This window comes from Poecilia reticulata, linkage group LG2, assembly GCF_000633615.1.
Source record: "Poecilia reticulata strain Guanapo linkage group LG2, Guppy_female_1.0+MT, whole genome shotgun sequence".
NCBI classification, from domain to species: Eukaryota; Metazoa; Chordata; class Actinopteri; order Cyprinodontiformes; family Poeciliidae; genus Poecilia; species Poecilia reticulata.
In genome coordinates, this window is record NC_024332.1 from 23882540 (window position 1) to 23906695 (window position 24156).

Consider the following 24156-nt stretch of genomic DNA (forward strand, 5'->3'; position numbering starts at 1 on the left):
CTTGGTGAACTTTCAGCCGGCAGCCGTTGTACAGGAGAGTTTGTTCCGTCCAATCCGACCAGAAGTGCTTCCCTCCTGGAAAAACGGAGGAGTTCTCAGATTCCCAGATACTCGGCCTCCTTCTCATTTCCTTCTGGTCACATTTTCCATGTGTTTTAATGATCCATTCACTTGGTCTCCCAGCCCACCCTCACTGTTACATAATCCCAGAAACGTCCCCTGTCTACAGCATTCTTAAGCCTTTCCACAGATTCAGAGCTAATCCAGGCCGCAGCTCTGCGTGTTGAGCTTCTTTGATTTCTACATCCTGGTATTCAAAGAAGATTTTCAAATCAACGTCTTTGATCATTTTGTTCCTTACGCGTGTTCGTACGGTGTTGAACACACATGGCTTTCTCCTTTCGGAGGAATAAATCCTCACTAGCTGCGTTTCCACTGAGCATAAAATTGGAAATACGAAAAGAAATTTGCTTCACGGAAAAAAGTCAATTGTGATAAATAAAAAGTTAAGGTAAGGTTTTAGGATGAGGAGGGTTTTTTTCAGCTGTATCAAAATTGGTGTATTTCACAAAACACTGTTTTCTCATCACACGAGTCACATGACCAACAGCCGGATGTTTCTACTGGAGGAAATGATGACAACAGGAAGTGGCAGGAGGAGGTGTTTTCAAAGCACTTTTTTCACATCACAAGTCACATGTTTAAAACAAACCATGAAGAAGAAGACAGGATGTATTTGGAGAATCAAGTTGCATCACGATTTTTAATGGCTTTTAATTGTGTTTCTTATTTGATGGAAACGGTGCAATTGCAAAATTCAGTTTTTCCGACATTAGCGGGAATATTGACAAAGTTCTGCTCACATTTGTAGTGGAAAGCTGTTGTTGGTTTCAGGGACCGTATCCATCCACTCCGGCTTCAGGCTCAGCTGAGCTCTGTGCTGCTGCTGCAGTCCTACTGTCCTCCTTTGTTGACACGTTGTTTATTAAACCTGTGTTTACAACCGAAACGCTCGACCTCAGACCTGCGTTCACGTGTTGCACATCTGCGGTGCCACCTCTAAAACTCCCGGTGTGATTGCATCTGAGGGTAAAGCCGTCTAGACTAGCGGGGGATTAGTCAGAGCTCGGTGGGAGTTTTTTTTCTGGGTTCCCCCGACTTAAAAGTTAAAGTGCTTGGTGGTGAGTCAGCTTGTCGCTTTGTGCAGCTGTGCAACAATCGGTGGAATCCAGCTGGTGACTCAAATATTTGTAGGGATTTTGTCCGGGCGTCATCCTATTTGAGTCTGGCACTGTGACACAATAAAGAGGACAAACATCTGGACCAGATGTTTGTCTTTAACAGATGACCCATCCTCAGCGATGTCCTGAATCGCTGAGGATGGGTTCAGCTGCTCCCTTGCTAACCTTTTTATTATTATTATTATTATTATTATTATTATTATTATTATTATTCATAAGTTTAAATAATAATTTTGTGAATTTATGTTGTTTTTCTGCACCTGTTCGGCAGTATGCGGTTTTTATTAAATATATGTTTTACAAATTTGTAACACAGTGACAAATTTGTAAAAAAAAAAAAAATGTAAAAAAAAAAAAAAACATAAGACATGTTCAAGAAAAAGTTGCATGCAACTTTTTATCGATTATTTTGAATGCACATTAAAACACTTACTGAAACACCCTCCACTCATGCAGACTATACCACTAATTTTACTGACTTCACTTTGTATGGCTAACTTTGGTTTTAGTCTGTGTGCAGTAAATGTTTACTGAGAAACTCTTACATGGTGTGCTTCTATTTTTATTACAGCCTTTAAACCAAGTTATGGCAATTGGGGGCTCGTCCAGGGATTAAACTGGGGATCTCTCAGACACCAAGAATGAAACATACCTCCACCCTGGGGCAGAACAGAGTTTGTGAATTTCAAACGCGACTCAGTTTGACTTGTGTGAAGGATTGCTTTGCATCTTGATTTATTCCTATAGAGTCACGGGGGATCTTATACATCACATGTTTAATGCTAGTTCGTGTGGCAGAAATTAATGCTCACAAACAACACCTCCACAGAATGACTCCTGACTCGGCTAGTTTTGCCTGTTGCAACTATGGCATGATCAGTGCCGTTTCCTCGTCTGGTAGGGTTGGGTCCTTTTAACCCTTCTAGGGCGAATAAGTGGGCGACAACACTGCCAAATTTGCAGTACTGTAATTCCGTGACACTTTGCGGTATCTGAAAACTTCCAAAAGTTTCTGAAATCGGAGAGATTGCGCTTTCCAATATCAGGTTATTACGGTAATTTCACTCCCGCCGTAGTAGGGAGAGAAATTAATATGAGGGGAAATCTTTTAATAGATGGTAAATTGCAAAAATAACTGTTAGATATCGAATGCTCCAGTTGTTATGGATAAATGGGCAAATTTGAAGAACTTCATACAATTCAATTAAGCAAAAATAACCAGGCCGAGATTTGAAACTTGGGACTCAAAGGATTAAAGACAAATTTCCATTTGTTTCTTACACTCGGGGCTAAGCGGGTATCAAATGATGACTGTTTTTTGTGCAGAGAAGAGAAATCTGGCCCTATTGCTGTATTTTGTTCACAGTCAGAGACAATGACACAGCTTCAGATGCTGCAGACAAGGTTTATTCCCTTTGGATAAGTTCAATTCTGACTCATTTGTTATATTTATTCAGGATTTTTAAGTGACAAGAGGCCTTTCAAGTGCAAAAAAGTATTTAATTGCCAAGCCGGTTTCAACATTTCCTGTTGTGTCTACTGGGGTAATTATCCACCATCATCAGCCAAAAGGTTTGTGGTTGAGAGAGACAGACACAGTGGGAGGCGTTCCCAGAGCTCTGTGGCTAATTCATTAGACTGTAATAACGGTGGTGCTCACTAATTATCCTGGGGCGAGCGTGTGAGTGTGCAGAAGTGTCTGAGCAATAATATCCGTTTCACTTTGTAGACTTGAAAGAAATGGACAAAAGAACAAACAAAGCAAAGAGAGAAAAGGTTGAGCTATTTGTTCTCAAGATACAGCTAGAGAGAGAAACCAGCTGCAACTTTCAGCCGCTAATTGAGTTGTACAAGGAGCCTTCTGGGCCAAGCTGCCGACAGATCCAAAGACGGATTGCAGGAGCACCTGACACGCAGAAATGTTGGCGGGCAGATGAGCGGGCAGCCTGGCGGACTCCTCGTGTACTGATGATAAACAAATAGCTCTAATGTCAGGGGGTGAGGGCAGGATTACACTGCCGTGTTTCAGCAAGTCAGGGAAATAAAGCAGGTGAAACTAAAATGCTAAATGCCAAAGAAACAGTAGTTTGGACAAGAAATGTAGCTTGCTGTGTCAGACTAAAATAATCTCGTTAAATAAAAATTTAAAGTGTAGTTTTTAGAGAAACTACACTTGGAGATTGACACTCAAAGAGATTCTCCACTGGAACCACAGCAGATTCTGTACTAGCTTGCTGTACAACTAGTTTTTAGAGATGTTCTTGTACTTCTGTGCTATCTAACTAGCTGTACTAGCTACACGACTGTACTAGCTAGTTGTAGCTAGCTACTACAGCTAGCTAGTCCTGTTCTAGCTGGTGAACAGAACTAGTCCCAGTGGAGAACCGTTCCGAGTGTCGATGCTAAGCTAGCAAAAAATTAGTGGCTGTTAAATGTAACACTAATCGAGTGGCTGATTATTTTACTGCCGCTAGTTCCAGTGGCAGTAAAATAATCTGCCACTGGAACTAGTACGGTACTTTAAAAAAAGGAAAAAGATTTGGTGTGGCCGGTTTTTGTGTCAACAATGTCTGATCTCTGTTGAGCGCCGCAGCCGAAAGGCAGCAACTGGATACGCAACTCAACAGGGAGGGCTCCACGTTTCCAGAATTATCCCGCGGAGCGCGCCGATAAGATTACCCAGGAGAGAAGTTTTCCCAGGACAATGAGAGTGAAAGTAGACAGCAGGGGCGGAGCCAGAGAGGAGGCCGGGGGGGCCAGTGCCCCCTGAAGATTGACAGGTAACAGCACTGGGTCATTCCTATACATTATTTGGAATCATTCTAAGCCAACCTAATATCTAAAGAAGAAAAACAGTAAATATATGAAAAGAAAATGTAGAAAACTTTATATAAGTCCATGTGATGACATATATAAATAGATTTATATCAGGCGTGATACCAGCCTCCATTATACTTGTACTGATAAAAACAAGCTGAAATTGTTCTCCTGGATGTTTAAGTTGTGCTGCACTGTGGGGAAACTCAAAGGCTAAAGCACTTCATACCTGGTGGTGATGGTAAAACAATAAGTTATTTACTGATCCTCCGCAAAAAAAATAAACCGAAGAGGGGCCGACAATGTTTGTAGTTTTGAGCAGAGGTGGCGCTAGAGTTTTTTCGTTGTCCATCAAAGAAGAAAATTATTTTATTTCCTATTTGTAGTCATAAAACGAAACATTTACTATTTCTCTGCGAGAACGTTTTTGAAATCGGGTAACATTTCACGAAATGACGTGATTAGAAGACGGCAGAACTCTGATTGTTTTCTGATCCGGCACTGACTTCCCTCAGCGGGAGAAAAAACCAGCAGAAGCAGATCAGCTGCTGGACGCGCCAAAGTCTCTGGTCCGTTAAAGTGACCAGATCAGAGATGATTCTCTGACAGATATTGTTCTTAGTATGATTAATAATGAGCTCCACGATGTTCTCTGTGAAGTTGAAACTGTCTGCGCACCAAGTGGTCAGCTGCTCTTTATCACAGTCTGGACACGAAACCAGCGGACTGCTCTCTGTTCTTATCAAGACGAGGGTGAGGGAATCCGACATATTAACTCAGTTAAGTTTTTACTGGTTTTGTTTTTAAAACACCATTAACATAAGCAGTGTAACTATATATTGTATATTTGGCGTTTGTCATCTCATGTGTGATTAATTGGAGCGTAACCGTGGAGCATTTATGCACATTTATTGCCCAGCGCTCTGCGCTTGTTTCTGTCTAACGGATCTGCACTTTAATTTCTTTCCTCCCTCAACAATCAGCTGTTATTCCTCTACTTAAACTATAATAAGTAGATCAACACAACTTGATCACACATTCTGTTTAGGTTTTCTCTGTGTGCTGCAAACTCATTAAATGCAAACTCATTAGAAGCCCGAGCCACCATCAGGCAAATAATTATATTAACATAGACTATTGTACTATTGTAGACAAGACTATTGTAGATGTGTATATATATATATATATATACACTGCTCAAAAAAATAAAGGGAACACTTTAACATTTAAGTGAACAGTGTTCCCTTTATTTTTTGGAGCAGTGTATATATATATGTGTGTGTATATATATGTGTGTGTGCATATATTAATCTATTGACTAGATAGATAGAATGTATACACACACATCATTTTACCGCCCCCAAAGTAGCCCTGCACCCTCCCACCCCCCGGCCAACTTTAAAAGTCTAGCTCCTCCCCTGAGTAGATGTAACACACACACGCACACACCTACACACACAAGCATTAATGCATTATTTTATATACTTCACCCCAATTTACCCGGTTTTGGAAGTCTGGGGAGAACCGGAGCAACCGGAGAAAACCCTACTAAGATGCAGCGTTGACCACTGCACCACTGTGCTGTCCTTTTTTTTTTTTAGTCCAAAATCCATCCATCCATTTTCTAACACCCTTGTCCCTTAGTGGGGTCGTGAGGTGCTGGTATCTATCTCCAGCTAACGTTCTAGGCGAGAGGCGGGGTCACCCTGGACAGGTCGCCAGTCTGTCGCAGGGCAACACAGAGACACACAGGACAAACAACCATCCACACACACCTATTTGGAGAAGCCAATTAACCTGACAGTCATGTTTTTGGACTGTGGGAGGAAACCGGAGTACCCGGAGAGAACCCACGCATGCACAGGGAGAAGCGAACCCAGAACCTTCCTGCTGCAGGGCAACAGCTCTACCAGCTGCACCACTGTGCAGCCCTTTTGACACTTTTTGCTAATTGCATGTTTTGGAGGTTTTCTTGCTTTTCTCACTACAAATGTTTCTCCAATCTGAACTGTTTGCAAGAAATTAATACTGCTTCTCTTGAGGACACTTTACATTGGTCAATTACCCCAATATACAGAGTTTAGGAAATCTGGGAGAAACCGGAGCACCCGGAGAAAACCCTCGGCCATATTTATTTTTTTTGGTCTAAAATGTGAGAAGCATTTGGAGGTTTTGGAAACGGTTCAGGGCTTATCTGGACTTTTTGCTAATTGCATGTTTTGGACATTCTCTTCCTTCTATTTGTTTTTTGTTGTTTCTTCAGTGTCAAAGTTTGTCGCATCAGTTTCCGCACTGAAGCTGCCTCCACTGCTTCAGGATCTGCGCTTTCCCTTTTGTCTGACAGAGATTCATTGTCAGAGGAGGTTTTTGCAGGGACAGTCTCCTTTTCCTTATTTTGTTCTAGGCGCCTGGCCGCTTTTCTTCTTGGAGGTCCGGGCTCTTCCCTGTCTTTTAGCGCCGTTTTCATATTTTCCATCTCGGCTCCAAGTTCGTTGATCTTGTCAAGGTTGCTCTTCATGTTCTGCGAGTGGGCTTCCTTCTCTTTATCTAGCGCCTGCTCAAATAGTTCTGCTTTCTGTCTCATAGCAGAAACGTCCCTCTCGTATGTGGCCCTGAGTTCCTGGTATGAAACTCTAGCATGCTCCAGTTCACTCTGTAGATGTTGTATTGCCTCTGTGGATTGCTGCCTCAGGAGCGCGAACTCTTGTGATGCACTCTGATTCAGACTGTTCTTTTCTAATCTCAGTGTGTTAATGAGATGGTGATCATGTTTTGCTCTCTCCAAATTAAGTTCTTTAGCACAATTCACCTCATATTGACAATGTTCTGCTTTCTGTCTGAGCGCAGAAACTTCTGCTTCATGTCTCTTGTTCAGTTCCTGATATGAAATCTCAGACAGCTCCAGCTGACTCTGCAGACATCTCTCGGTTTCCTGCAGGCAGGCGATCTCTTTGGACAGTTTCTCCTGGAGCTCGTTCTTCTCGGCTCTCAGGTTTTGAGAGATATGTTGCTCCTGCCTGATTCTCTCTTCATAAAATAGCTGCATATCAACCTGCAGGTTCCCCTCAAATGCGGCTTCACATTTTGCTTGAAGCTCCTCGTACCGACTCTTCATTTGGTCCAGCTGCTGTTGAAGGGCATCACTCTTTTCTTTTTCTGCCTGGGTTGCTTCTTTGCTGGCGATGTGAGCGGCCTTCAGTTGCTCAAAGTCCTGCTGCAGCTGCATTTTCCGCTTGTGCTTTATGCCATTCTGCACCTGGGATGTGATGGCAGCACGGCTGAGAAACTCGGAGTTAGAAACCTCTTCTGCTGTCGGTTGTCTCGTCATCTCCTTCAGTCTTTCCTGCCTTTTTAACTCTGCTCTGGCATTGTCCAGCTCTCTCTGGACATAGGCAACCTTTTGGTTCTCTTCAAACCACCTGGCTCTCTCCATTTCCAGAAGAGAGCCAAGTCTCTGCAGCTCTCTCTGGTAATCATTGAGAAGTTGATGTCCGACTCTCCCATCCCACGGCTGGGGTCTCATCCCACCGTTGGAGTATTGTGGCCTTTGATAGGACATGCTTCGGCAAAACAATACTTGTTCAAATCAATCCTGGAAAAACAAACTCACTGTTTGACTCTCAAAGGGCTTTGCGTACGTCAGTGATGTAGCAAGCAATGACAAGAATGTAGAAGTTTGCTGCATACATACAGTGCTGATGACATCACAAGCACGACTCTAGTTGTGACATCACAGAGCTTTCCTTCATCTTTGGAATGATGATGCCAGTGTTTGAGCTCTCTACCACACTGACCAATCACACACCTGTTCCATTCAGTAATTCATAACATAGTCTTCCTGTTTCCCATATCCCTTCTAAATAAAGATGAAAATAATACATATACACGCATACAAATCTATCTGCACATAGACATATACAATGTGTAACTATACACACAAACACACACATTTACATTGTTTTTCCCTCCTTCCTGTCGAATTACTTTCAAATAAAGGCCATTAGAGCCAACAAAATCTTAATAAAAAAATGCACCACTTTCATGTTGAAAATGGTTTAACAGGAGCACTTTTAGCTTTTCAAAGCTGTTTTTCAGTGCTTTTGGTTTGTCGGAAATGAATAAACATTACATTATTTGCAGATTTCTGAAGAAGTTTTAAAGTCCATGAAGTTTTGCGTTCTAAATTTATTGTTGGCATTTCCAACATTGTCGAGCTCTTTCTAATTTGTGACATTTACTGACAATTTTGTGCAGGAAACATAAAATTCTGCAGGCAACTGTTTGGACAGCACAAAGGGGCTTCCACGTCATTCTTAATTCAGATATCCAAAAATGTAATTTTGACTAGTCATAATTACGTTCATGATATCTTAAATCATAATTACGGATATGTGTCCTGTCAAATGACAGATCCAGTGACGTCATTTGAGATATCTTGAAAGGAATTTTGACTAGTCAAAATGTAATTGAAAATATCTCGAATTATTATTCTTACTAGTCAGAATGTAAATACAAATATCTTAAATTATCATTCCGGAGAGTAAATTTTTTTTTGTCTGAAATGTCACTATGTACATAAAATTGCTTTTGGAGATTATCGTTAACTGCAGCCGTGCAGACATGACCTGGTGGGGCAGTCTGTCAGTCAAACCTCTCACAGCGGAGCAGAGGAGGACAGTGGCTGATTTTTAGACTTTTGCTGTGGTAGATAAGATGATTGGCTTCACATGTAAGTATTGGCCCATCACTAATCTCACAAAAAAAAAGAAATCAATGCCGATAAGTGTACTGGTCGATAAATCGGTGCACCACTAGAATTTACTGCTCCCCCAAAAGAGACTTTGCTCGATTGTGTGTTGGTAGTGAAAGTATTCCAGAGGTAGTAAAAACAGGTAGTAAATTCAAGTCTAGGATTCCTGTCTAAACCCTGTATAAGGTGAGCTGCTTGAGAGACATATAGAACGTTGTGAGGAAGAGAGGTCAGTCCAGAGGTCAGGCCAGTGACAGCCTCACCAATGTGAAGGAAACAGAGCTGAGTCCCTGCTGATGGTGCTAACCTCGGACCAGTTAGCAGCGTTTTAGCAGAGCACAGCAACTGCAGCAGATAAATCTGTCCTTGCTTGAGCTGCCCTGATCCACTGAGGCTTTCGGTGTCACATGACGAGGACGTCCTGCAGCGCCAGCTCTGATCCACCTCTGGCCCAATCAGATGTTCTGCCTGCAGGCCACAAAGTCTCGAACACTGCCGGGTCTCTGAGACGAGAAAAGCTCCAGAACCTCTGGGTTATATGACACTGTAGGAGGCACTGCTGTAGAACTCATGATTTATTTCTGCTTATTTTCATCTAACGCCTCAAAAACACAAAGTCTTACTAAGTATTTTTGGTCTAGTTTCTTGTGGAAATATCTTAGTTCACTTGGTATAAGACAAAACTGACTTATAAGAAACTTTTCAGCAAGTTATAGTTAGTTATAGTTATAGCAATCGTTAACTTCTTTAAAGTCAACGATTGCTTAATATTGATTAGATTATTTTACTCTTAACAAAACATTCTGTGTTCTAAGTAAAATAATCTGCTTCTGGAAGTAGTACGTTTTTTTTTTAAATTGATGTATTTTCTGCTTTCAATAATGAGTCACAGGGGATGCGAGAATCTATTTTCATCTTGTCCATTTTCATAACTGGATTCTGAACACTTTGAAGACTCAACAGGTTTTCTTCCAGGATTATCCTGTGATTTGCTCCATTCGTCTTTGCATGACTATAACAGACTCTTCGTGGTATGAGGCTACATCCACCATGTTTGTTTTCCCACAATGATTTTGGTTGCAGCATAAAAAATGTTCACAACTGTCTACACTGCAAAAACACAACATTTTACCTAGTGGTTTGGTTTTAGTTTATATTGCAAATATATCAACAAATAGTTTTGTTTCAACTGTACTAACTTTTAGTAAGTAACTTTACAGCAAGATATGGGAGCTTGTTTTAAGTCAATACTTCCTTAATATTGGTTAAAAAAGTCATTTGTTCCACTGGCAGATTATTTTACTTTAAAGAATACTTTTTTCCCATAAGTGAAATAATCTGCCAGTGGAATTATTTTTTTGTCAACATTAAAGAATTATTCATTTAAAACAAGCTCCTGAATCTTGCTGAAAATGTGCTTGTAATTTGGTTTTGTGTTATTTCAAGCGTACTAAGATATTTGCACTAGAAACTACTAGACCAAAATTACTTGATAAGATTTAGTGTTTTTGCAGTGATGCTTCTGCAGACACACCCGTCTTTACAAGTCAAAGTTTCCCTGACATCATATTCATTTTAATAAAATGTTAACCTCATGGTTTTTTATCTGTTCCATTTTTAGACTAAATGCCTAAAAATGGTCTTTTTTTGTCCATCTGTCACACACGAGCAAATCAGTGAAAGCTGCATTACTAAAACTTCCTGTTCAGATGGACACGACCTCAGTCCAGTCCTGTGACCGGTCTTACATCATGCAGGATGTGGTCTTAACACATGCTGCTGCTGCTGTCAGCTCTTGGAGCAGACATAATCCTGTTGTCCCCGACGACTGATAAACAGTTTATCTTCTGAGCTTCAGATGTGTGATAAAACCCCCAAAACAAAAACAACAGTCTTTGTGAAACCCAACCAGGAAATGCAAACGAGCCTGTAGCAGCCGTCTGGTCCTGCCAGGTTTACTCCATCTTACTGTCACATTCCTACACTGGAAATGAATTTGTTCTGCACGTTCTAACGTCTACTTCCAGCATCTTCTCTCTTACCAAACGCATCTGCAGACATGCACACGCATGTTTTCACACCGGTAGATTTATGAGGCGTGAAGGACGTTCCTTCCTCTCGGTGTCCGTTGGGATCCAAACGGACGGGACGTGCCAAACGAGTGGAAGGCTCGGCTCGGGTTGTCTCTGTTCTCCGACTCGGCTTTCTTTAGCTCAGTGAAACCAAATCTTATCTGAACATTGATTCTGCTCATCTACGCAGGAGGGCATGGACCAGACGTGAATCTTGTGGTGTGGAATAGTTTTTTCTGCACTGCTTTTCTTTAACAGTAGCAGTATTAGCCCAAACCGCACTCAAGACTATCTGCCCTCTGTTGCACATTAACAGGAAGACATGAAGTCAGAAAAATATCCCTTCCTTACAGCACATTTAACACTGCAGAATGCACAACTTGATTACCAGCTTAGCCATGCTGCCATATCGATATGAGGCTTTACAGTAAGTAAGACTGCTGCCCTGAAACGGTTCCACAAAAACGCCTTCAGTCAGCTGTAGTTGTCAAGCCAGGCCACTGGATGGCGCTGTGATTTTAGCACGTCATTGAACGCGTATGCACCTTTGACCGTTACCTTTGACTTCGCAATGAAGCGTATCCCGTCTCCCATGAATGTAATATATATAAATATTCTTTATCAGAAATTAAACTGAACAGGTTAAGTAGCACAACAAAGCACAATGCTAGCCGCCGTTGTTTTTTTTTTTTTTTTGTTATCTGCCTGTTTGCTTATAAAACCCTTTAGATTCCATGTCCATACTCAAATCTTTATTTTGTGTAAAGATATGAACTCCACCACCTCAGCTTGCTGCACTGCATTAATAATATGTTGCCGTCTCTTGGGTTCAACCTGGATAAAAATCAGAATAACAGAAAAAAAAAACCCACAATACATAACTCAAGATTGTTGTTGGTATACGCTTCTATAATCAGCCTCAGCTAAAAGGTGGAATTATAGCTTTCGGACATTCCTCTGTGGTATTTTGGATTCTTCACGGCAAACCCAGCCCACTGCTGGTTTGGTCCTGGGTCACAACACTGTGGACACTTCACTTCTCACATGGACTCCAGGTGAAACCTGAGGTGTTGTGCCCCGGCAGGCTCGCCGTCACATGAGGAGATGTTCCTGAGCCTGCTGACCAACAAACAAACAGTTTGTTCCCAAGGCCATCGACTGGGACAGACAGCAGGTTTTACTTTTGGTTATCGCTCATTTGAAGGTGTTTCGGAATCTGCAGAAGCAGAAATGCAGTTTTCCCTCTCGTCTCACTCTTCCTCTCTCTGGTCTGGCAAAGACCCGTTTCAGCTCAAGCGTCTTCCTCTGCTGCTGCCACATTCCTGCATGTTTGATTCTGCCGGTTTAGATCTACTGGCATGAATTCACCACCTTTTAGGACCAAAGAAGATGGAGAAAAAAAAGGAGTAAATGTCTGCCAAAATACTTGAAAATGTTCTGGAAAAAAACATTTCTGAGCTCCAAAAGTCAAAACTTTTCTAGAAAAACTAAAGAAATTTTCGAGAAAAACAAGGAAAATTTCTGATCTTAAAAAGTTAAAAAGGTGCTTGAAAAAAACTCCAAAATTTCGAGACTAATCTCAGACATGTTATGGAAAAATAACAGACATTTCTGAGTTTCAAAAGTTGACACATTTTGACTTTTGAAACTCAGAAACTTTTTTCCCCCCATAAGATTAATCTAGAAAAATTTCAACTTTTCAAACTCTGAGACTTTCAAGTCTTTTTATTTATAGAACATTTCTAAGTTCTCTTCTCTATAAAATGTACTCTTCAGTTCCCCGTCTTGTGTCTTCATTACCAGTTCAGTTCATCCTGCTGCTGCCAGCCACACAGTCAGCGGTCCTGCAGGCCTGGTGCCCCCCCCCCCCCCSCCTACCCACAAACAAGGGTGGAGCTGTTGACCTCAGAACCGGAGCGTCCTGCAGGCAGAGTGTGAGGCTGCTGTTATCCTCCATCTACAGCCTGAGGAGAGAGGCCACAATGATATAATGATGATGAGTGGGGCCAAACGGTGACGGCAGAGATGTGTATGAAGCCACGAAACGCTAAATCATCTCAGAAAAACTGTGCGCATCACCCCATCGCCGCTCCCCTCGCCCAGTCACGCATTCCTCACAGGATTCTGCTTCTGGAAGACGGTGACAGATTTCACACGCCTTGGTTCTGTTCCTCCACTGAGGAACAGAACCAAAGTGGAATTGTAAGGAATCGAACGCGGACAAACGGTGTTCAAAGATTGAAAAAACCGTCAGAATAATAAAACAAATCCAATGCAATGAAATCAAATGAATCAAATGACAACATGGATTTATTGAGCAGGAACTGAACTCAAATAAAATTGACCTTCAGACAAAAAGCTGCTGTAGTATGTAACTTTTATTATAAACAAAATTCTACATTTTTGTTGAAACTATGTCATGACAGTGTGGTATAATCTGTGAAACATTTTTTAGCTCCTCCATCTTCTCCCAGTGCCTTCTAGAAACAACCAATCAGAGCCAGGAGGCGGGACCCTCTGCTACCCTACGTCTTCTTCCCCAGCCTGTCGTGAACGCTAGGCTAGTTAGCACATTTAGCAGTGAGTACATGAGGATGATTGACGGCGCTAAGACTCTCCCCCTGGATCTGATTGGTTGTTTTTGGTCGGGAGCGGGGCATGTTCAAGATCAATCTTTTTACAGATTATCTGTCTCATATTATACTGTCACAACCTGGTGACAATTTTAACAAATATGTAACAAAAAAAACATCTTTATAAAATGTACATACTGTAGCTTTAAATAGGGGCGTGGTAACCTAAACTATTTTTCTGGACCTAAAAAAGGGACCCCAGAAAAATACAAAATGAGCATTTTTAACATTTAAAACCAATAAACCAAAACTATCTTTGACTTCATGCAAATAATAAGTGAATATTAAAGCAACTAAATAAAAAAAATAAGGTCAAATTTAACAAATAAATTTCACCTTTGTAACTAATAGTAATGAAAATTGTGAAAACGATCAATCCTAACACTTGGTGATGGTAGGAGCATCCGCCACAGGAGGAAAAGCCAGAGTTTCTTGGGAATAACAAGGAAAGAGATTTTCTCTCCTGCTCTGTCGCCTCTCAGACTCCCTCCCTCAATATCGTCGCTCAGGCTGCCGTGGATTTCTTTTAATCCTCAACAGGAGGGTTATTTTTGCTGCCTAATGGGCCGACAGAGTAAAAACAGCGAAAGGTGTTTCCTCTTTCACCGAATAAATATGGGCGACTCGCGAGTCTTCAAAGCTTGAGATGACTAATGGGGCGTAATTAGAGTAAAGCCACTGTTAGATTTACTTGTTCTTGTACGCCCTGAGCCTCGATAAGCCTAATTACACCGACGTTCAGGAAATGCCGCTCCAAGTGAGCCGCGTTTCCTTTACTGCTCGCTGCTTCTTGCAAAGCTTCAGATTTTCGACTTTGTCGCCCTGGGCTGACCACGCGGCGGGTTTAATGCTGCCTATTGACTTTAAAATCTCGCATTGTGTTAAAGTGGGGCTGTAAGTTGAATGTTTGTATTTTCTTTAAAGGGGCAGTGTTATATATTTTCCAGCCACACAGCGCCATTTTATAGCACAATCAAGTTACTCTGTTTCCTTCAGTTGTTGTATATTTCAAATATGACTTAAAAGGAATTTTACTTTGTAATTTAATGTCTTGAAATTAAGGCCTCTGTCTCTTTAAAAACTCCTGCTCTTTCTGAAACTCCACCTTCAGAAAGTCATCACAACATGACTCCTCTATTAACCCTTTAACAACTTTTTACCAGCGTTGCATTGAGAAGTAGCTCCTATAATGAGCTCAGCAGATGCTCCACCAGGTGTTTGCTAATTGCTGCTGGCTAGTCTGAAGGAACTGAATGGGGAAGTTGCAGGGGAAGAGGCGGAAGTTTGGAAACTGCAGCTTCGAGGAGGAGCCGTGTCCTTGAAGGCGGAGCTAGGCCCACCCAGGCGTTTTGCACAGCTGAATGATTGTCATGGAGATTAAAGGATTTCTCAAACACGCATTAAATAATCAAAGCAACACTCCAGGTGTGTTTTTGATGAGGGAATAACATTATGACATGATAAACATAATGCTGCTCCTTTAAGCTTGCAGCATTATTCTAAATTTCAGCAAAAGTACAATTTTATTTTTATTGTAAATCACAATAGGCCCGTTCTTTAATTGCTTTCTCTCTCTCTCTCTTTCTCTCTCTCTCGTCATTTTTAAAGGTAGGGTGTTTTGTGTTAAGGTGATTAAAGAGGTACAAACTGTGTGTACATGATTTTGGAACAAACTGTTCGTCTTTCTGAACAGTTAAAATGACGGCTGTGTAATTGAAGCGAGACGTCTCTCAGTGCTGCCTACTCTCCGCTGTTGGAACACCTGCTCTCCGTTTCATCATCCCCTCCTGCCAATATATCAACTCCTCCACTAATCTTCCCCAAATCATCCTGTCAGTCCTAATTAAACGAGCTCAGACCTGTCAACTTGACGATGCAGCAGAACGTATTTGGCTGCTTTCGGAGCTAAAGAGGCTCTACAAGCTTCAGCTGGAGGTGAATAAATCTGGTAACTTTCTCTTTTTGTGCCCTCGGGACACGGGTTTCTCCGTGAAAGCCTGGGTGACATGAAAACTCTTCATTTGCGGGGCGGGTAGTGCGTCCGTTTGTTAGCCTGAAGCTAACCCAGCCGCGGGGCGGGGAGGGAGGGAGGAGAGCAGAAAGACTTGAAGAGCTGATTGAACTGAGATATAGGGAGGTGAAGTCAGGCCACTCTTCTAAGAAATGTCAAGTGAAGCAAGCAGTGAAAGGCGAGAAGCACTGATAGACTGAAGATAGCAGAAAGACAACAAACAGAGCCGTGTTTACAGTAGCAGTGAAGAGGACGGTGATAAAGGAGGAGGGTGGAACCGAGGAGGGTCCCGCGTGAGCCGGGTGGGAGGTCAGATAGGGCCGAGGAGGAGGAGGAGGGTCAGAGAGCATCTGCTGCAACTTAATTATTAATGTTGCATTCTGCCTGGAGTGATCATTTACTTTAGTGCATGGTTCAAAAGATGACCTTTTAATTTCATGTTTTACATGTTTGGCTGCACAGTGGCGCAGTTGGTAGAGCTGTTGCCTTGCAGCAAGAAGGTTCTGGGTCCGGTCTTTCTGCATGGAGTTTGCATGTTCTCCCTGTGCATGCGTGGGTTTTCTCCGGGTACTCCGGTTTCCTCCCACAGTCCAAAAACATGACAGTCAGGTTAATTGGCCTCTCCAAATTGCCCCTAGGTGTGAGTGTGTGTGTGCATGGTTGTGTGTGTTGTGTGTCTCTGTGTTGCCCTGCGACAGACTGGTGACCTGTCCAGGGTGTACCCCGCCTCTCGCCCGAAACGTTGCCTGGAGATAGACACCAGCAACCCTCCAGACCCCACCAAGGGACAAGGGTGCAAGAAAATGGATGGTTTTACATGTTTTCTGGCAAAAATCCATTCGCTGTGCTGTAGCTTCACGATTGCGTCACTGGGGCTTATTAGAAAATATGTGTCTCGAAGACCAAAAATGCTGCTGTTCATGTTAATCGTGTGTGAATATTTGTCCAGTCAGTAACTGTGTTCCCATTTCAAATGTGTGTAAAAACTTTGTCAATATTCCGCTATAAAAACCCCCCACAATTTTGCTTTTGCGCTGTTCTCATTAAATAAGAAGCGTGTGAATAAGTTTGTTCGCCCCATAAGTCATTAAAAACCATGCCGCGCCATCATTCCGCAGCCACTTCCTGTCATCTTCTTCGTGGTTTTCGCCAGTGGCAACACCTGGTTGTTGACCATTGGAAAGTGTTTCCGATACAGTTTTAGGAAATAAACCAATTTCAACACGGCCAAAAAAAAAAAGAAATCATCCTAGTGCCAAAACTTTGTATGGAAAACAAGTTTTTTTTTTATTGTTTTGTTTCCTTTAAGCTTTGTTTGTCAAAATCATGCAATTGCATTAGAAATGCAGCTAATGATGAGAATGAGAGTTTTAAGAGTTATTTATGAGGGAGTTCTTTGTCTGGTGTGGAGAGTCTTAAATGACTGTAAGTTGATATGTGAAGTGCAGGAAATCATAAGATCATTTATCATCTCCTCTTTCCTGAAGAAACTGCGCAAAATTGCATGTCCATTGACATGACTATTACTACATTTTTTTTTTCCTGTTTTACTTTTTATTGTCTGTTCAAAATAAATGAATAAATTGATTTATGACAAAGGATAAAGAAAGGACAACCTCACCAGGGCTCTCCCTTAGAGATAGGGTGAGAAGCTCGGTCATCCGGGAGGGACTCAGAGTAGAGCCGCTGCTCCTCCACGTCGAGAGGAGCCAGTTGAGGCTCGGGCATCTGGTCAGGATGCCTCCTGGACGCCTCCCTGGTGAGGTGTTCCGGGCACGTCCCACCGGGAGGAGGCCTCGGGGAAGACCCAGGACACGCTGGAGGGATTACGTCTCTCGGCTGGCCTGGGCACGCCTTGGGATTCCCCCGGAGGAGCTGGAAGAAGTGGCCGGGGAGAGGGAAGTCTGGGCCTCCCTTCTGAAGCTGCTGCCCCCGCGACCCGACCCCGGATAAGCGGAAGAAAATGGATGGATGGATGGAACCTCACCAGAGCACAGCCTGGAGTAGAAGAGGTTTCGGGTTATTTATGGTGAAGACATTAAATAACAACCACCGTCCCACAGGGAATGGAAAACAGTAACAATGTATTTTTGCCCTTGCAGATTTTTAAGGCTTTCTTCTCCCTCTTCTTACTGCAAACTGTAGGAATGGATACTTTCTCCTGACACATGCTGACGCTGATCAGACTGGAAAGCATTAGCGACTGCAGCTGGGCAGAGATGAGTCATTTGTTTCACACTTCCTTATCTGTGTTTAAAGATTTTCTGTTTTCTCCAGCGGGTTGAGGTTTCACTGACATCTTGATTGCTGCTGTTTTTGCTCATAATCTGACTGGCAGCTTTATCTCCTGTAATGTTGGGCATCGCAACCACTACTGGTTGGCATGCAGCGATTTTAGACAAAAAAAAAAGTAAAAATGAAATTAAAATATTTACATATATACATATTTGGTCATGAGTCAAATGGCAAAGAGAAGGAACTCTGATGGCCAGTTTCTCTCTACATGTCATAAGGGTCATATAAAAAGTATGGTGTAATATTATTACACATAATGGTTATAAAAAACTTTATTACACTTATAATTCAAAGCAAAAATAAGAGTGTATGATTAAAAACAAACTAATAGACAAACATATTATATTTTTATAAATTGTCACTATTCATTGTCAAATAATTTTTTTTTTTTTTTTTTTTTAGCATTTCGGAGGCTAAACATTTAAAAATGACCAGTTTGTTCAATGATAACACAACTGGAAGAGTCCTTCATGTATTAGAGAACGATTAAAATCGGATTGAGAGCACTTTCTGTCTGCTACAGTAGATGTGATGATGAGATGGAAGGAGACGGAAATGGAGGTTTTGGTAGAAACCTTTATTGTAGGTTCAGATGCAGAAAGACAGATGGACAAATGGAAGGAAATGGACGGAGGACCAGATGGGAGCCACACAGTCTTAATGGACCGCTGGAAAGAGCGTTAGCATGCTAGCTTAGCACCATCTGGGATCGGACTGGCGGTTCAGTTCTGGCCTTTTTAGAAAGACAGTAGGGTTTGGGCGATATGGACTTAAAAGTTTTTTGGTAAGATTTAGTTTTTGCAGCGTTGCCCCACAATCACACATACTGATACTGCTCTAGAAACACTCCTATTTGGATGCTGAACACAGTAACTGCATTTAATGTTTTTTTTTTAAATTAATTTATATTTAGTGATATCAATGATGAATCAAAATTCTTATGACGAAAAATGTATTACGATAAATGACCAACCCCAACTGGCGATACTTATTTTTCCCATTCTGATAAAAATGATGACTTCTGCATTAATGTATAAATAATTCCTGCTGATGCGTGCAGTGGTTTCTGCAGGCGCCGTCACATCCTTCATGTGTGCAACAGTCCACTGACTCACCAGCATGGAAATACTGGCTCGCATCACTTTATGCTAACAAACAACAGATTGGCTCAGTCTGTCTGCAAACTGATTCACCGTCCACTCAGGCGTCCACTGGGATTCATCATCATCAAAATCATCACTTCATCAGAATTACAGTAGCTCTTTCTTGCAAAACTATTCACACCCACTGAATATTCTCCCCATTCTGTCATGTTAAAACTTTGTTAGCTCGGTTTTACAAATGAAGTAGTTCATGGTTGTAAAGTGGAAGAAAAATTACACATGGTTTTCATAAGCATGTACAGTTTAATAAAAGTTTGAGGGTCATGAGTTTAAAACACACTGTATACTTTTTATCTTACTATTTATGCCCCATTTTATCTTCTTTGTTTTGTTTACAAAGCAGAAACGAAAAACTTATTTGCGACAGGTATGGAATAATGGCACAGTGCTGTGACAGCGTATTAGGATCATGGTAGATTGAAGGGAAAGAAAGGAGGAATACATTTCTGCCAAAAAAAAGCAAAGAAATTTTAAAGTTTCAAAAGTGGAAAAATTGTGCCTCTTCAAAGTGAAAATTAAAAAAAAAATTGGGGGGAAAATTTCTGAGATTAATTCAGAATTTACAAGTTTTTTCCCCAGCCAATTTTCAACTTCTCACTCAGATGTTTCATTTTCCACATTTCTGAGATTTCTCTCAAAATTTCATTTTCAATTCTTTACCTTTCAAACTCAGAAATGTCCTTTTTCTGCAGAATCTCTGAGGTCAGGCTAGATTTTCTAGCAGAAATTTGACTTTTCAAATTCAGAAATTTCCTTTTCTACAAATTTTCTGAGATTAACCTCAAAAGTTCAGTTTTTGTCGTTCATTTTTGACTTTCCTCATCTAGAAAACTTCTGAGATTCTGCCAAAAGATTTCAAAGTTTTTGGTGGAAATTTACTCTTTTTTTTTTCTTCCTATCTACATTGTTGTACACCGCTGTTGAAAATTTCTCTGCACAAAACCACGGCTGGTGTGACTCAAACCAGCCGAGCGTGAAAGGAAGTGCTGGCTGGATCAGGAGAAGCTGCGGCAGACAGCTGGGAACTCTGGCTGGGAATCCGATGACCTCAACCATCCCCAGTGATATCACCGCATCTCCTCCGCCAGCTTTATCCCGTTTTATGAACCATCATTACTGCCGCTCTCCTCATGCAAACAGCGAGGCAGCGCATGAAAAAGAACGCACAGTTTGTCCGGAGAACTTTGAAATATTCAGTATTATTTGAGAGCCCTTTAAGATCCAAAGACAATTAACAAGTTTTAGTCACACGTTGCAAAAACCTCGCAGCTGTGGGTTATTCTCTCAGCTGTCGGACTAAAATCAATTTACAATACAAGCTGAAAACGGTTCTCTTTTTTTTTAAAGCATTTTCTATGTTCAGCCACTACCGTGTCCACTACCGTGTGTGTGATGAGACACACACACTGTCCAAACAAACATTTTTTACTTCTGCTCTGTGATGAGGCATCAACACTGTGAGATCCAGTCGAACTGCTGCAGACGGTGTGGAGAGCCGTGTGGGAATGGAGTAATTCAGCTGACAAGTTCGGACTTATCTGCGTTCAACAGAAATGTCATGTCGGAACCAAAGAATGTAACTTCACTGACGCTACAAGTTATGAGTGTCGACCAATAAGATATCCTGAATACGAGATGTGTCGTGGCTTTCCTTCAGGGTTTCTTGTGTTAGAATATTAAGGAAGTTGTGTAAACGGCTAACGGACGAATTGGTGAAGTCTCATCCACTGAGTCAGAGATATAAATAGATCAGCTCTTATGTGACATTCAGACTTAATTCTGTTGTCACAACACTGTGTGTTTTGTGTTTTTCCCATATAGGAAATGTTGATATTTTTCACTTCCATTTTTAGTCTCTAAGTTACCAAATAAGCCAAAAATGATTTAGTGGATAAAATCTAGTGCTATGAAAAAGTATTTACCCCCCCTGACAGATTTTTTTCCCCCGCTTTTGCTGTTTGACACCCGTAAATATGTATGATCACCAAACTAATGCTAGTTAGTGATAACACTGCAGAAATACAAGATGCAGTTTTGAAATCATAATTTCATTTATGAAGGGAAATTTAATAAAAGTTCACCTCAGTGCTCAGTGGAAACGAGGCGTTAGAGTACACATTGTCTAACAACTGATGGAGTCCAAAGATAAAGCACATTCCTAATAAATATTGACATCACGTGTAATTTTTGTAGCAGTTCTTAAAAGTCTACCAAACATTCATCAATAACGATTCTTCCTGTGTTTAAGTCTTAGTTACACATGATGGTACAATCAGACGTTCTGTCAAACTCCACCTCAGGAAACATTTCGCGTCATCGTTCTCCTACCGCTTCCTGTCGCCTTCTTCGTCTTTTCCGCCAGTACGAACGTCCGCTTGTTGATCACGTGACTCGTGAGATGTAGGAATAAAAGTTTCTGTTGCAGTTTTGCGAAATATACAAAACTTTGACATGACTGAAAAACCACACAATCCTAGGGCAAACATATTTATCACAAAAAAAACACACAAAAAAACGTGAGTTTTTTTAAATTGCTGTGTTTCCATTAAACACATTTATTTTCGTAGTTCCAATTTGCGCAAATTTATTATCAATGGAAACGCAGTCAATTTTACTTACCACCTATAATGCTTATTAGTTTTCCACTAAGTAATCTCAGCCTTAAGAGTCTTTGTTTTTTTTTTTCTTCTATCTTCTTTTATGTTTTTTTTTAACATTTTTTGTACAAACACTTTGGATTGTCTCTGGCTGAAAGGTGCTAGATAAAGAAAGTTGCCTCGCCTTCATTAGCCTCGGAACTACTTCCTCATACTTCAAAATAAGAGCCTCAAACAACAACAGGTGACAGTCACGCTTAAGGAACTCACTGTGAAAGATTTGCACTTAAAATATTGTGGCAATCTCGTTCCATTAGATCTCATTGACCACTGTAGCACTTTAGAGCCAATGACTGCCTTCTGCCCCACTCCATTGACTGACATAATGCACTACATCACCAGGAATGTGGGGAATATGTTCATTTTCTTCACAGCCATCTTTCCATGTTCACTTAAGGTTCTGTCTTTTCAAATGTGAAATGAAACATGAGCAAGGCAGATTAAAATACAACCCTGGAAGTTCAAGGTAGCAGTACCCCACAGAGCAAGATGTCTGCACCCAGTCATTAATGTTCCCTGCCCTCGGTCGACATCTGGACTCCAGCGATGAGGAGAACCTGACATCTGGATAGGGGTGCTTCTGTGTTTTTGTGATGTGGATGAGCATCTGTGCGTCCCGGCCCAGCCTATTCATAGAGAGAGACCACAGCAGTCATCAGGGGGCCTCATCACATCGGAGTGCATCTCAATGCAAAGGCTTCATTTGGGAAGAAGGTTTTCTGTATGGCCAGGTCTAGAATCTTGTCTTTCCAGAGTTCCCAGTTTTCACTTTATGTCCCTGCAGTGCCCAGGAATTCCTTCTCATCATTCTTGCATCATTTGTGTTCTCTTTACCTCTTCCTTGGAGTCTGTTCCTGATAAAGAAGTCTGGTTCTGTTCTGTAGACGACTGGGGGACCTCTGGAGACGACGATGCAAAGAAGGATTTCACATAAAACCAAGAAAATTGTGGCCAACCCTGACCATGTCTTCAGCCAAAAGGCTTGACTTGGACCACTACATGAGGTCCTTCCTGCCCAGAGCCATCACCATCTACAGTAACTCCTTTAAAGAAATTGAATTAACATGAGCTACAACAACATTTGAGCCCAGTGTGTGTGCTGGTTGTACTCTGGAAGGTCCAATGCTTGCAGAGAACCCATGAAGCAAGGAAAGATGCCTGCTGCTGCCAAACAGGAGGAAGTTTGTTTCAACAGGGAGGGCTTCATCCCTGGCCCTCAGCGGTGGGACAGGGGGGATCATCTGTTGTGTCAACACACTGTCACCTCATCTATCCTCTGAACACCGGACTCGGAGCGCAGAGCAGCGCAGAGAGCTGGACTCCAAGTACCCAGCTTCACTCTGCCAACTGTGCTGAGGAAGCAGCTGATGTGGAGGGGCAGCGGATGGACAAAATCTGCAGACCGTGATTAGTAGCCACAACTTTGGGGAACCAGTTACTCGTGAATGCAGATGAGCGACATGAGTTCGTTTCATTTTACAAGCAACACTAATTGCCTTTCCATTACAAATGTGTGCAAAACATTGTTGATGTTGGGCTAATGTTGAAAAAGCCACAATTGCCGTGTTTCCATTACACAACAAATCCAGTTAAAATCGCACATGGATAAATCTGTTCACGCGATAAGCCATTTAAGAAATCTGCCACACCATCATCCGCGGAATCTGTTTGTCATTTTCCTTTCAACTTCACAGTTCTGATCTGTTTTTTGTTGGACAATCACATCAGATCCAGATAAAATACGGTGAAGTTTGTAGTTTATTTTCTTTTTTAAATGGCAGCATAAAATCCAGGGATAAAACCCTAAAGAAAAGTGTGCCTTTGACTACATTTACCAGCAGCCTGTCTGCACCTGCTGCACCGTCTCTATGAAACCCGTATCGAAGCATGCCTCATCCCCTCCCAATGGTGACATTTGACCTCCAGTGGTCAACAGACAGAGGGGTGCCTGTGACATCAGAAGCCTCAGCTGCTGCTGAGTAGGGTCACACCCTCTCGTCTCCCTCCACCTCTGGAAATAGACCCTGTTGCTAAAGACGTTACATAAGTGCTGCTTTGTTGAGTGGATGATTAATGGGCTCAGAAGCCCCGAGATTTGTTTAATCTATTTCAGTGTCTGTTCCTGCTTGCATGAGACGCATTCTAGGAAGGAAGTGGACGTTCCAACGCTTCGCTATTGCTAGTGGTTATTATTCCATCCGTCTCTCAGGCGGATGGCAGCACGGATCTGTAGATAAGGAAACTGAAATGTAGAGAAATAAACACAATGCTGTTTGATTTTCCTGCATGGAAGACATGAAGGTCCGGCTGCAACAGGTTGTGTAATCCGAAACGTGACAAAAGATGGGTAGATAGAGGGCTTATGAGTTCACTAAAATGCCACATTAGTGAATTCTAGTTTTTTAAATATTTTCACAAAGAAGCATTGTTAATTTTAATGCCAGTTTCTCAATTGGGAAAATTCAAAATGATGTTTTGCCTCCCAATCAGCTGATTGGGTTTAAAATAAAATCCCAA

At 41.7% G+C, this 24156-nt stretch overlaps 1 protein-coding gene across 1 annotated transcript; it reads right to left on the reverse strand.

Annotated features, from left to right (window-relative positions):
* Positions 1–6174: 6174 nt before the first annotated feature.
* Positions 6175–7985, reverse strand: LOC103481735 (trichohyalin-like). Its single transcript, XM_008437458.1, has one exon. The coding sequence runs from the start codon at positions 7615–7617 to the stop codon at positions 6265–6267; it is 1353 nt and encodes a 450-aa protein (XP_008435680.1). The 5' UTR covers positions 7618–7985; the 3' UTR covers positions 6175–6264.
* Between the last annotated feature and the right edge of the window lie 16171 nt (positions 7986–24156).